This window comes from Notothenia coriiceps, unplaced genomic scaffold (assembly GCF_000735185.1).
Source record: "Notothenia coriiceps isolate Sejong01 unplaced genomic scaffold, NC01 NC01_scaffold00020078, whole genome shotgun sequence".
NCBI classification, from domain to species: domain Eukaryota; kingdom Metazoa; phylum Chordata; class Actinopteri; order Perciformes; family Nototheniidae; genus Notothenia; species Notothenia coriiceps.
Window position 1 is genome coordinate 184,285 of NW_011352779.1, and position 15,704 is coordinate 199,988.

Sequence of the window (15,704 nt, forward strand, 5' to 3'; positions counted from 1 at the left end):
ACCTCAGATCCCTCAGCTTACCTCATGCGCCATAGATCAAATACGCGCGCCCTGAGGTCGTGGGGAATCGAACGTGCGGAGGCCTCCGGGCCATGCAGACATCCGTTCCAGCAGGTCTAGCCGTCCTTGGACCCGATGAAAAGACGACAGCTACTCCGGGACTTTGCAGGCCATCACTCCCTAGGATGTAAAGTGCGGAGCCGGGAGAGCGTGGGTCCTCCTTCCGACCGAGCCTAAGGTCCTCCCGGGAAACGCTGGCATGGTGCCACGCTCGCACGTGCCCAGACGTCCGGGCAGCACCTCCCCGCATCCCCCACTGAGTATTTCTGTTCGGTTCCAGTTAAGGGACCCGAGAGGACAAACGCCACCGGGCGTTCGTTGTGCCCTGGAACTGGGACAGTACTGCGCCTATTCCGTATGGTCATGAACGGGCCGCCAGGTCAAAGAATGTCCAAGCACCGGGTATGGGTGAGTCTAGCGTCTTGAGCTGGGCGAATAGTGGCAGAGCAGGGGGCCGTGGGCCACTCCCAGACCACGTTCTGTTTTCAAGGAGTTTGCAGTAGTGGGGAGGTGGTCGAGTAGGACCGTGGACCTCTACCCAGGATAGTAGTGTCGCATCCCAAGAAAGGGTTAGAGGTTGAGAAAAGTTTCCAGGCTACGGTAAAAAGTTAGCCTAATCGGCAACAAACTCCTTAGCCAGGCTTGCGAGCAACCTCCTGGCGTGCCTCCTTCAAGCAGCCTCTCTAGCCTCTTTACCCCGTCTAGATGAGGCGTTCTTCCAGATGTAAAAAATTTTACTCCAGAGAGTACCCAAGACATTCCGCATGTGGGGGCCAAAACATTAAAATCTGAGTCCAAATTTGGTCGGTTCATTCTGTTCGGATTGGGTGAAGCAGGTAGGACTCAAATGCAGAATTTAACGAAAAGCGAGCTTTATTAAATAATAAAAGCTGTGGCAAAAAATGCAGTATCCAAAATATCCAAAACAAACGAGCAGCACAAGGAACACAGACCGTGGAATAACATGGAGGGGAAACATTGAACCGACATGGAACACAGGGGAAGTCTAAATACACAGAAGGGTAATCACAGGACAAGACACAGCTGGGCAGGGGAGGGAGAAACACAGGGGCAACAGGTGAACACAATGAGACAATCAGACACACCAGGGAAACTAACGACAGGGAGGAGGACCAGACAAAACACAAGGAGGAAGACAAAACACAGAATGAACAGACTTACAAAACCCATAACCAGACAGACAACACTAAAACCGTGACATAAACCTAAGAGTGTGACAAAAACACACACATACACATACACATTCCAACGTATGTCTTTCTCAACCCTTCATTTACCACACCCACTTTGAAGTGTTGGATTTTGTGATATTGTGTCTCAGCATAATTTAAAAAGGAACTATAATGCATATGTGTTGGTGCTGCATAATAAACAATTTTGTTAAAATACCTAAAATATATTGTAAGTAAATAATTTTAGATCAGACCAAAGACAGATAACCCAAGCATATTTTTCTCACTTGCCACTGGCTTCTGTAAGTGTAAGCTGAATGCTGAATTCTTTTTATTTACTTCATGGTATGGCTTCCCTCACAATTCATCCTGCTACACGCCTCTCAGCCCACATCACATATAGTCCAGTGCCCTATATTGAACATGGTATATAACACTTTATATATAACACTCTTCTACTTGAACTCATGCTGGAATGAAATGCACATGCAATCGTTTCTGGGTCAACTCTGAAGTGTTAAGTGGGCAGTAAGGTCACTCAATCGCAGCTAAAACACACAATTGACCATTAGTCCATGTACATTGTGGGCTGGCCTGCTGTGGGGAAAACATCTGGTGTCTAATCACAACTGGAGTGCCTGCATTATTGCCACACTGACTGATTGATCGTGAAAACAGGGCAGTTATGGAACAGGAGTTAATGGAATAAATTAGCACTACATTGAAAAGGATCACAGGACAAATGAACAAAATATGTGTTTATCCTTTTATCTTTACTTTTTGAAATGCCAGCAAACCACCTACCTCTATCTACCTACAGTAATCATCCAATCAGAGTAGGACCACATATTGATACAGTTAACTGTTGCCAATACCAGAGGGCCAAAGTATGGTTTACACTTGTAGGGAGGGCTGTGTGTCTCTAATAAAATAATATAATATAGAGAAATACCAAATGTAGTGTTTCTTTCTCCAATCAGACCTCCAATCATGCCTTTGTGAGGATGTGCTAGGAATACACTAGCCTCATCCCAATACCCCTCCTCGACTCCTCTCTTCCCCTCCTCCGGGACTTGACCCGGAAATCGATCAAGACACGCCATTTTGAAGGACGTCCCAATAGCTGAAATGCACACGGAGGAGTCGAGGAGGGGTGAGGGAGGAGGGGTGCGGGAGGAGACGAAAGGGAGGATACACGCGAGCAGACTACGCGGAAGTGTTTTCACTACTCGCGTATAAAAGCCCCGCCCCCACCTTCACAGCTGGTCCATTTCAACAGAGGAAAACCGACAACTGGAAGATGAGTGGAAAAGCGTCACATAAATGTATAAGTGCTCACAGCCCCGTGGGAATTATTATGTGCAATTCATTTCTAAAAGGCTTTCACATTACTATAATTATATTTTTATTTAAATGTAGGCTACATTTTACACCAAAACGGAACACAAAAGCAGGAACAACTATCATACATTGAATTCCTTGACTAACAAGAGAAAGATTCATTCATTTAAATAAATATTTAACCAGAAATGGGCCGGTTCTGAAGGGTTATTCAGTTAAGCCCGATGAGAGGGGATACAGGAGCTGTGCACATGTCATCATTAACAGACGTCGTTTAAAAGTGACGTTTGAGTGAACGAGGACATCCCAGCGCCATATAGACTGAGAGTTACGTCATCTCCGTTCACTCCAATGGACCACTTTTTTACAGCAATGGCGTGGAGCCCCTCAATCGTTCCCCGGAAGTTAGCACCAAGGCTAGCAGAGCTGTAGAGTTGCAGCATAATAGACTGTTCNCATTGCATTGATCATGATACATGAACACATTTATTCTGAATGAAATTAATAGATGACATTAACCAGATTAAATGAAACAATTGCGACTACTAATGAGACTGCCTGACACACAAGGCCTTGGTGCTCTTCCTTCAGGCCCCTCGTCAAATGGAGATGGACCCACTAACTTATTCAACAGATGTCGACTGAAGATTTGCCTTTTCCACAATCCTTTATAAAGAAATATGTGGAGAAAAGGGAATGAAACACTGAGTATAAAGAGGCAAGAAAAATGTGAATGGACTAACATACATTATTCATAACCTGACTCTAGGTTCTGTGATGCTGGACTCATAGGAGTTGGCATATAGATCATTATGGTATTGGCTAATTGTTGGAGCTATATATCTCTTTATATTATTTAATAGTTTAACATTTATTTTCTTGCTGTTTATAGTGTTTATTGTAAATGTATTATTAGTTAGTGTCATAAGTTAAAGCAGTTTCTATGCTTTTATTTTGAAGGCATGTTTGGGCACTGGGTGATTAGAGCACCTGGTGTAATTGTTGGAGACAGGTGGTGGTGGGAGCCAGAGCACTAGTAGGCAAACGGTTTTTTATCACGGTGTTTCAAGCCACACAAAGGAAAGCCATAGGAAAGAGATAATAGGAAACCTGTTCATTGTACTTTGTTATTGGAATAAAATGCACAAATGGAGGTTCTTGTCTGGACTTGGATGATCATTGCCCTGCGTAAGATCCGCTAACTAGTGCCTCAGCGGCTGTTTTAGTTCTATAGGATATTGGCCGCTAGACTAATGTTCCTATAGGAATATTCTGCGCTGCCTTTTTTCCTCAATTTCAATTCCTTCAGTTGTATAGTTATGTAGCTTTTATCTCTGCCCATGTCTGATAAGACTTTATGAAACTAAAACTAAAATGAGTTGACAAAACTGTTTCCAGCAATATGAGGCTCTTTGACTGAAGTGAAGGTCAAGGCCTTTAAAAAATATATTTCATAGCCTTATGAAACTAATTATTGGTTAACCATTGATGTGTTGCTTTGTGAATGCCCCAGTGTGACAATATTGTATAACAACATTTGAAATTGTTTTAAAAATCATATACTTTCTGTTTGGATATAACTATCTTCTAATAAAATATTATATAGATTAATATCAGTTATCCAATTACATCTTAATTTTTCTGAGATAACATTGATGAATAACAATACATGTTGGAACACCCAAATCGAAAGCTAAGTATTTTATGCATGTGAGAATGCTATGTCTCAAAACAGAAACTTTATTTCTGATAGCTAAGTGTTTTGATGATGTTGACTTTAAATACATGATCTTACGCCTTGAGTGTCAAACAGAACAATATCATGAGTGTTCATTTGTTTAACTTGTTCTGTAATATTTTGGTTTGCAGACTAACCTTGCTGTAGCTTCATCTGAAAAAGAGAGCCTGAATATTAGATGAAGTGCAACCATTTCTATGAATACTTATAGAGATATTGTCAGACCAGACCGCCATTAACAATCCAGAGGGTCATCAACACTGTCAAGTGGCCTCTGGCAAAGTGAGGGGGGGTCGATGCCAGGAGGAGCGCAGCGTGGAAAAGGGTGAAACTTGCCCTTAAGCAAGTCTAATTGAGCATAATGAATGGTGATTAGGAGGACAAATGAATTTGAAATCTACAACACACAGATAATGCTAGATGTGGATAGCCTAATAGCAAAGTCTACATGACTAGAATTGGATCTCAAACTCAAACATCTATTTTTAATTATGCAATATGCATATCAATTCAAATGACTCTTGGCAAGCCCTTTGTGTACAACGGCTTGGCATTGAAGCTGTTGTACTTGGTATTTATCCGTATGGTTCATTGCACTTATTGTATTGCTTTGGATAAAGGGGTCAGCTAAATTAAATGTAATAAAACATTTAATGTGTGACTACACAATAATGACACTAGATGGAGCTACAAGACATTTTATTTACAAGATCAGAGGACTTTGTCCACTCTGGATATGATATCATCTTTAAGCAACACCAGCTCATCAGGTCAACAGATGACAACACATGGGTACATGATGCAGATTAGCCGTTTCCAACCTGCTGATTGCCCCCATTACTTCTTATTATCCGGATGGATGAGTGACAACTTTAAATGACCAATTCAATCTTCAAATGCCTTTTCCCCCTTTCTGAGCCTTCTTTTAGGTCGTACACAGTGTAAGATTGAAGATTGGGATACTATCTGTCACCAACGTAATGTATTAGCAAACTTAATTAAATATCAAAAAGCTTTTGCTAAGGAGTTTAGCAGATGTTTTGTACAGGGCATTATTTCGGTTTTTAAGAAGATCAGGGATTATATTAAGGAATTATGGTTGTGCCATCCACACTCTGCAGAAGGAGATGATAAATGCACATAAAAGCTGTTTGCCAACCGCCATTAAAACAAATAAGAAGAAATATAAGCACTTGTTGGAGCCATAGACTGTAGGTTGGAGCCAGCGAGCTTCCCATTCATATGAATTCCCTCCTGTCCCAATAGAGGGAGACATTGTGCTACACATAAACCATACAGGTAAGTGGTAGTTATACGACTGTTGTCAGTGTTACACAGTACTTGACCAAAACAATGTTTTTCCCAATTGCAATTAGAAGGTTAAGCATGGTCAGTCTCAGGTCTGTTTACTTTCCCATGTTGTTGAGTGAGGGAGGGACAACCTGTCTCCTTTTACTGCTGACTTTTGAACTCCTCAGGCCTCTGTGGCTAAGCTTCTTTTAGAAAATCAGTACATGTAGGTATAGCATGTTAATAACATGGGTACTTTGAGGATGCATACTTAAATCATTAACATTCTTAATGAACTGACAAGATGTCACAAACCCAATACATTGGGCCTAATAGAGCTACATTCTTATACTGTATCTTATAATATCAGATCTTATCTATATATTTTTTTGCAAAGAGGAACCAAAAGTCAACTCAGCCCAATATATGTTTCATGTTTTAATATTATTGCATAATGATTTAATGTTGAAGTGTCCTACAAACTCACCTTCTGACCTTAGCACTTTTACACTGAGGTATAACAATGTATTCTATTATAATGCAGATACAGGAAAAGAGAATGGATACAAGGCCAAGCTAATTTATGAAATCCAATTGAACCTTTATTTTGTTGAGTACATAGTGCACTTTCACATGAACATAACACTCATTTTGAAAAATACAGATATTTACATTTCATATCTGACAATGACACAGTCTGAATACTTTCGCTTTATGTAGAACCTTGTGAAAAAACTGTCATTGTGATCCAAGCAGCTGTCAGATATAATGCAAATGAATCTAGCCAACAACAAACCTGTCCTTTCTATACAAATTAAGTATATGTACACAGTGAATTAAAAATAAATGAAATGCAAATGGTCTATTTACCAAAATGGGTGAGCTTAGCTTGGCACAGTTTGTTTCTTAGTGTTATGTTAAATACATAGACATGTTAAATGTTGCATGCCATTAATGTGTGGAGTTCACACCATGCAACAAGAAATACTGACAATTACAGTTATGGCACAAGATAAGATGCTTTGTTATTTGTTTACTCACACATTATGCCACATCAAATTTATTTATCATTTTATTTAACACTAAATAAACCACTTAACCTGGAAACAGCGTCTTCCTCTGCACACTGATGATAGCAGTATATGTTAACTAAGAATACAATTATAAAAATATGCATCTATAACTTGGTGTAACATATCTCTGAAGGAGATGTATTTTAAAGTACACAAATAAATACGATTAAGCAGTTTCTTATCTTACATTCACAATGGCTCCATTCCAAAATATTCTTTAACAACCCCCCAACTCATATACATTCTCCATCTCCACACAAACTCCATCTTTACCCCTTTGAAAGTATAAATACTTAATGATTTTGATATCAACACAAACAGTATAGGCCGTGTACAACTTGCTTTCTTTTTAAATGTTGGTTCGATACACTTTTTGTCTTTAATTGCACCACTAACTAAGGACACCACTTAAAACAGGAAACATAGGTTCTCTGAGAATAAAGGCTTATTTATATCTGTATTGTTTGATGTAAAGCAGTCCTTTTCTTAATAGTGTGCTTTGCAATCAAAGCTTTTGTTAACTACAAGAATAAACAATACAACATTAACATTTATATAACCATTATTATATTCAGATGAATGCCTTCAAAGTCATACTGTGTATGCCCGGACAAGCAGCCTACAAAACAAACTTTCTTTTATACTTAACTGCTGAAGGGGACCAATGAACACAGGCTCCCTAATGAAGCATTTCACATGGCGTGATTCAACCATATATACATGTAAAAACTAAAAAGCAGTCTTCCACCTTCAGTTACAGTTTAAAGGAAAACACCTGTGGCTACATAATCAATAGCCACTATTCACAGGACCTACAGGAGGAATACAAGTTATTCTGTCTGTTAACTGAGAGCCAGTGTGATCAGCAAGTGGTTTAGAGATCATACAACCCTTTAGGCCTATTCAAATGATTTGTTTAAAAAAGATCATAGTTGAAATCCACATTCATCATGTGTTTGATAAGCCTAAACTGAGTTCTAGTACAAGACTTTACATGGACATGCCTAACAGTATAATATTGAAAAAGCTATTTTCCAGCACAAACTGGGGATGTGAGTGAAAGTTCCTTGTGTTCACTAAAACAGCTTACAATTTGAAAAACAGGATCTTAAAAATCTCAAGTCTGCACAATTTGTGCTTTTACCTTAGGAAATGTTTCTCTAAGCACCTTATAAGATTAATCATTTTCAGAAAGTGTTTCCTTTACCTAGGTGATTTAACTAGTTTCTGCTTTCATGGCTGAAAGTACATGCATTTGATTTTAAAAAACTTGCACTCTGAGTCCATTGCACTTCGTTGCCTATCCAGTTCAGAACGCTGCATGTCTGCAGAGGTGCAGTGTGTACTTCAGTCAGAAAGCTATCAGGATTGGATTGTACTATACACACCAATAGTGAGCTGGCCTGCTGCTTCTCACTTTACTCCTTTCAGAGGACTTCTTCCTACCAACGCTTTAGCAGGTTTCTAGTTTCTACCACTAACAACTACAGAGGAAAGTACAACCTGGTCAAACCCTTCCCCTTCTCATTCTCTAACAGCTCCCTGTGACACAACACTGAGCTGAGGAGAATAAAGGGAACCAGCTAACCCTCACCTCAGGTTTTGCTCCCCACAGAAGCAAAAAGTGTAAACAAAGAAATCGGCAGTAGAGGGTATAGAGAAGAGGGGTGCGATTAAAGATAATATCAAATCATCGCACCACTATACACTAATATCGAGATAGATATAGATGACCCCTGCGGTGCTGACTTATGGTCTGCCTCAGCACGGTGAGGAGGACACTTGTTCGTACTCGGGACACTTGAGGAGAGCAGGGTAGCTGGCGGCGTTCATCTGGAGCGAGGCCTCGGAGGAGATGGAGGAGGCGCTTCGTCCGCGCCCAGCCCAGGCGTCCGGGTGGAGGAACTGGCCGGAGTAGTCGGAGCAGTTGCTGAGGCGCGGCCGGTAGAAGCCCTGGTGAGGCCGGTACATCTCCTCTGCTGTGTAGCGCTTCATGAACAGGTACACCGACATGACTCCTGCAGCCTGGGGGAGGGGAACCAGGCAAAGGGGCACACAGCTTACTTTACTCTCCAAATATACATTGTTTTTCATAACACCTGTGGAATTCAGGTCACTTTCCACCATAGAAAATAATCATTTCAATTACAGATTAGAATCAGAATACCTTTATTAGTCCCACAGAGGGGAAATTTGCAGTATTTGCATTATAGAAATAGAAACCTTTTTTAATGATAAATGATTTCCCCCTTTAACTATCAGCAAAAGTTAACCTCGTAAATTGACATTTTGAATAATGGTTTAGTTGAATTGGTGCTATGTGGATTTTTTTATTTTGCATCCTTTGTTTAATACCTGCTCTTTTATACTGTCACTATGACAACAGACCTTTGGGAATAGTTAGTATCAAAAGCAACGTGCAGTCCTTTAATGTTTGGTTAAAAGCCAGCATGAACTATCCACTGCTAAAGGATCAGAATAAAGATATGAATAATAACTTAAAATATCATCTTCAGTGGACTATTTGTCACAACATAATACATACAGTTGTGCATGTCTGAACAAAGGGATTTGGCTAAATAAAGACACTAAAATGCAAAAAACCTAACGTTTTTTATGTCCATTTTGTGAAAGCTTAAGGATGACATTCCTCACAACGAGGCCAATTTCTTTAGATAATAATTCAAGGACAATGCAACAACAAAAAAGAGATGTAAAAAAGTGAAAACCACATTTCTTGTGCATTAACATAGTTATGAAAATGTTAATTGTAGACCAATTCCCAACAACATAATAAAGGCACCTTGACAGCTACATTGGTTTGTTATAAAATAGTTAGAGAACTGGTTATGATGCATGCTTGGGAAACCTGGCCATGCAAATTATAATGTTTTATTATTTAGATTTTATTTTGTGACGTTACCTCAGTGAGCAGGAAGGAGATGGCAGCAAAGGCAAATGACCAGCCATACTTGTAGATGAAATAAGCCTCATTGGTTTTGGTTCTGTTCAACATCTCATCATTAATATTGGAGATGTACAACACCAGACCAACCACCAGAGCGAGACCTGAGGCAGACAGAGAAACAAACACAGAAACACTTTAATGGCTGTAGATAAAAGGGAGGGGGTGATTCCAAACAGGCTTGTTGCCATACAGTATTAAAAGCAATATTATTATGTGTATGCAACACTGTGCTTTCTTTTTAAATGTAATTGAAACACTTTAGACCTGAACCAACTCAGTACCATGACAACATTATCACATGCATCTATCAGGTATGTACATTTGTGATGATATTATTGATTTGGAGATGTGAGTTCAAACTTAATCAAATACCTGACAGGATGAAGAAGATTCCAGAAATGAAGGCCAGGATGGTGCGGTGAGGTCGGATGTGGCCGATGTTGCTGAGTACAAAACCGATGAACATGAAGAAGAGGCTGACCAGAGGAAAGGGTGTGGACGAGCGGATCATCTCTGGAAGAAGACAAGGAAAACTGTCATTATCACTTCTATGGGACTCTGATGTTTCAACTGACTTTGTGAAACTCTGAATTGAAGTTTGACTTCAGAAGTTGTTTCTACTGAGGCTGGTCTCAGTATCTCACGGGTTCAGGTCATGGTTGCGTAATTATATCAACATGAAGCTGGACTTCCCTACTGTGAGTAAATGGAACAGCCCCTCCCAGAGGAAAAGCAAGTCTTTAATGCTGCTTTCTGGACCCCCATTGTGTTCTCCATTACACAACATGTCTCTCCTCCTGCTAAGTGGACCAGATGTTTCAGGGTTTATCCTTGATGAAACTCGCTCTTTATTGTGCCACTGACTATCCTTTAACAATCCACCCTAGATATTGAACATCACAGAAACTTGTTAGAATGTAAAAAGTGAAAGTGAGTCTTTTCAGATTTGTGTCATGTCTGAAACAAGGGCACATTCAAGAAAAAGTTGGGTTCTGAATAAAGAGTGACATCTAATTTGTTAGGTATATTAACTTAATTTTACTGGTGTGACAGGAAGTGTACTTACATTAATGGCTCAACCTTGTGGCAAGACATATTTGTGCAGTATGATTCTCGATTTTAACTTTCATTTTGTTTTAAGAAAATAGATAATTTAGCTGCATTATAAGTCAATCCTGACTGCAAATATTTGATTTGATTTAGGCACTCTTATTATATCTTTCTCACATGTACACTTCCTTATTCACTATAGTGCATACACGTTAACGTTTGTCACTATTTCTGCCTTCTTTTTCACCCCGACATCTTTACATTCTTACAATACTCCTGTCTCAGTTCCATAACTTGTACACAGGTCAGCCTTAACTCAAGTTTGACTTGTCAGAGAACTGACAAAACATGCTGCATCAAATCAAATCTGTCAAACAAGAGACACCCAAGTAAACACCAAAGTTAATCTAAAGTTTGGATCATTTCCCCAGTGTTATGTTAACTACCAGTTAAACAGTTTGTTCCTGCTTTACTGCAACAGTATAGGGTGGATTGAAGGGCAACTGGAAGCTGAGGTAAGGCAAATTTAACAAATCATTCAAGCTTCTTCTACAACCACGAGCTGCTTCTTTCATTAAAAGCTATATATTTCAATAACACAACACTGTAGTTTTCATCAACTAAAGCATTCCTTATATTTGGAGAGTAGAAATGTACTTACTCAGGACACTGATTGTTGAATCAGAGGTCATCTGGATGCTAGTGGGCATCATGTACTCAATAGTAAAACACCGGCCTTTCTCCTCACCTGAAGCAAAGAAAATTGAAAGGAGAATATAGAATTAAATATCACAGAAATCTTGAGGAATCAGGATTCAGCACCACAGATCAAACCGGGAATTAGTGAACTGTGAAAAGAAAAGTCATACACAAAAGCATGTACAGTATAATAGCAGAATACACAGACATATTGTACAGTTTGCATGATTACACATATCCTGGCTAAAATAAATCAGAAATTGTTGTATGTACTTCAAGGATTCCTCTTTGAAGCTTTTAAAAATTCTACTTAAGCAAATGTGAAATGATTTTTTGTAATGAGTATGTGTGTGAAAACACCCAGCATTAGATTTTAGCAACTTTCACTTTATCACTTTGACACATACAGTATAACGTTTGGCACCAAAACTGTTACGATTGGGTGAAGCAGGTAGGACTCAAATGCAGAATTTAACGAAAAGCGAGCTTTATTAAATAATAAAAGCTGTGGCAAAAAAGGCAGTATCCAAGTCGAAAAAAATACGATGTCGTCTGCTTAGAACCATGAGAGACCTCATTGTAAAACACATGCACCCGATACTGCGGGAGAGATATGCCCCATCTCACCGAACGAAACTTCCTCCGTGCCTTGGTCCTCCAGACGAGCGTTCGGGACCGATTCCTAGGTCCTCAACCAACGGACTAATCCGATATTGAAAAATGGTCATTAGGACCTTTTTGAAAAGAGTTCGGAGATGAGGAAAGGACCCTAGGCTGATTGATAGGACCATCTACAGGTGCCACGAAGGTTTCCCGGAGGTCCTCTTGCGTCCCGGTCCTAAGGGTCGGGGCCCCGGGGTCGTCGGTAGCCAGGGTCTTGTCAAGGCCGGGTCGTGGTACCAGGGTCTGTGTCAAGCCGGGGGTCGTTTGGTACCAAGGCCGGGTCAAGGGCCGGGGTCGTCGGTACCAGGTGCTTGGGTACAAGACCGGGTCTGTACCAAGGCCGGGGTCAAGACCGGGGTCGTCGGTACCAAGGTCTGGGTCAGACCGGGGTCGTCGGTCCAGGGCCGGGGTCAAGACCGGAGCCGTCGTACCCAAGGTCTGAGTCAGACCGGTACCAGCGCCGGGGTCAAGGCGGGGTCGTCGGTAGACCAGGGTCGGGGTCAAGACCGGGGTCGTCGGTACCAAGGTCTGGAGTCAAGCCGGAGCCGTCGCGTACCAAGGTCGACGTCAAGACGGGGCGTCGGATACCCAGGGGCCGGGGTCAAGGGCCGGGGTCGTCGAAACCAAGGTCTGGTCAAGACCGGGTCGTCAAGGTAACTCAGGGCCGGGGTCAAGACCGAGAGCCGTCGGTACCAAGGTCTAGTCAAGCCGGGTACCAGGGCCGGGTCAAGCCGGTTCGTCGGTACCGAGGCGGGTCAAGACCGGGGTCGTCGGTACCAAGGTCTGAGTCAAGACCGGGAGCCGCGTACAAGGTCTGAAGTCAAGACCGGGGCCGTCGGTAACCAGGGCCGGGGTCAAGGCCGGGTCGTCGGTAGCCAAATGGTCTGGGTCGAAGACCGGGTCGTCGGACCAAGGTCTGAGTCAAGACCGGGGTCCGTCGGTACCAGGGTTCTGGGGGTCAAGGCCGGGGTCGTCGGTACCAAGTCTGGGTCAAGGACGGCTGTCCGGGGTACCAGGGCCGGGGTCAAGACCGGAGTCGTTCGGTACCAAAGGTGCTGAGTTCGAAGACCGGGGCCTTCGGGTACAGGGCGGGGTCAAGGCCGGGGGTCGCGGTACCAAGGGTCTGTGGTTCGAGACCGGGGTCTGTACGGTATTCAGGGTAGAGACCAGGAAGAGATATCAGAGAAGGAGTCTTTCAGGATTGAGTTACAGGGAAGAGATCAGGGATAGAGACCGTGGGGAGAGATTTCATGAGATGAGTGCTGCCAGGCTGGAGAGATTCGAGGGGAGAGATCAGGTAGGAGATCAGGGAAGGTACATGGGAGTGAGTCCAGTGAAGGATCAAGGGAAGAAATCAGGGAAGAGGTCAGGGTGGAGATCATGTGAAGAGTTCATGGTTGAGATCAGGGAATGAGAGTCAGGGAAGAGGTCAGGGGTGGAGAGAGCGCAGTGAAGAGATCAGTGTAGAGGTTCATGATGGAGATCAGGGAAGAAATCAGGGATGTAGTTAAGGAGAAGACTTCCAGGAGGAAGGATCAGGTGATAGGGATCAGGGAAGTAAGATCAGGGTAGAGGTCAGAGGAAATTCAGTGAAAGAATTCATGGGAAGAGTTCAGGTTTTAAGATCAGGGTAGGTTTCGAAGGGTTCAGCGGAGACGCTCGTAGGAGAGGTCAAAGAAGAGTTCAGGAGGAGGACGGTAAAAAGAGAAGTCAGTGCGAGAGTTTGGGGGAGGAGCCTCAAGGGAATAGTTCAGTAGAGAGCTCAAGGGAGAGTTCAGTGGAGATCTCAAGACAGGACAGGGCGCAACCCCCAGGGCGCTGACGAGAGACGGCCCCCAGGACGGTTGGGACCCACCAGGACACGGCAACCTCCGGGGCGGCTGATGAGAAGACGGCCCCAGGGACGGTTGGGATGACAGGCACCGGCAACCCTCAGGACGGCCCCCAGGACGGTTAGGACACAGGACAGGGCAACCCCAGGGACGCTGATGAGAGGACGGCCCCAGGACGGTTGGGGATTACAGGACAGGGCAACCCCCAGGGCGGCTGATGAGAGGACGGCCCTCCAGGCCGTTGGGATACAGGGGACAGGGCAACCCCTCAGGGCGGGCTGATTAGAAGAAGGGCCCCAGGACGGTTGGGATACAGGACAAAGGCGGCCGCCAGGACGGTTGGATACAGGACAGGGCAACCCCCCCAGGGCGGCTTGATGAGAAGACGACCCACAGGACGGTCGAGGTACAGGTCAGGGCAACCTCCAGACCGGCTGATTGAGAGGGACGGGCCCCCAGGGACGGTTGAGGACCAGGAGAAGGCACCCCTAGGACGACTCCGGACAGGGTGACCTGAGGCCAAGGACAAGCCGGTTGGTGGCCAAAGAACGGCCGAGGGTCCCGACAGACCAGAAGCGGAGGCCTCGGGCCGGGGACTTCACAGCGCCAGAAGCAGGAGCCCGGGCGGGGGACTGAGAAGGACGGGCGACGAAAGGCGGGAGGTACGAGCCGGACTCAAGCGGGCGAACACTCAGCAGAGCGGGGGAGGTACCTGAGACGTGAACGGTGCCCGGAAGGCGGACTTCTGGTGGAGGAACCAGAGACGGAACCGGGGGCCCGCAGGCGGCTCTGGGCAGAGGTCTGGAGGGTGCTGGGTGAAAGACCCGGGATCATACACAGGAGGAGGGGCAGGGGGGAGGTGGGTGTGGGACGGACCTAGAAAAAAAAACCCTGCAGGAACCTAGGGCAGGGAACTCCCCCCCCAAAGACAGGTGTGAGGATCCCCAAATACAGTGCCAAAAAATCACAACAGACAGGACCAATACCCAAAACATCAGACAAGTAAGACACAAAAAACAGAAGGAGGACACAAAACAGACCAGGAGGAGGGACACAATCAAAGGGACCACCACAGGAGTAACACAAGTGGGACAGAACGGGAACACAAAGAGGGTGGGACGGGTCGACACAGAAACAGGACACTAATGGGAAGAACACACAAATCAGGAATCAGGAGGGGACACAAGGTCAGCCAAGTTACAAAGGTGGAGGTACAATAAGGTGCCAGACACAAGGAACAACGACGANAAGACATCATGAAAACACTTTTATCTGATCCTAAATGACATGTTATTGGTTTGAACCTCGACACCAGACGGGAATGTTTGCTACATTAATCTCCACCGCTCATTAGCTCCAGCGTTAGCTTCAACCCGACAATTTAATTTATGAGAAGCAGCTGCCTGCTAATTTCTTCTTCCCTTTAAATCTGTCCATCCTGCTGATGTCAGGTGGGATCGTTCCTCTAATGATTATCTGGATCTGCACCGTGTCTTTAACTAAGGACGGACTTTTACTGCTTTAAGAAAAAGTGTGCAGCAAAAAAAATCTTTTTCCATAATTGTTACGATTGGGTGAAGCAGGTAGGACTCAAATGCAGAATTTAACGAAAAGAGAGCTTTATTAAATAATAAAAGCTGTGGCAAAAAAGGTAGTATCCAAAACAAACGAGCAGCACAAGGAACACAGACCGTGGAATAACATGGAGGGGAAACAATGAACCGACATGGAACACAGGGGAAGACTAGACTAAATACACAGAAGGGTAATCACAGGACAAGACACAGCTGGGCAGGG

General features: G+C 43.6%; 1 protein-coding gene across 1 annotated transcript; it reads right to left on the reverse strand.

Moving 5' to 3' along the window:
- Positions 1-6,680: 6,680 nt before the first annotated feature.
- Positions 6,681-11,471, reverse strand: LOC104952469 (voltage-dependent calcium channel gamma-5 subunit; the record flags this gene model as incomplete). The annotated part of the gene is made up of 4 exons (XM_010779289.1): positions 6,681-8,720; positions 9,619-9,764; positions 10,036-10,176; positions 11,375-11,471. Coding segments are annotated over 4 exons (648 nt in total), but the record flags the coding sequence as incomplete, so codon positions are not given.
- Positions 11,472-15,704: the final 4,233 nt, after the last annotated feature.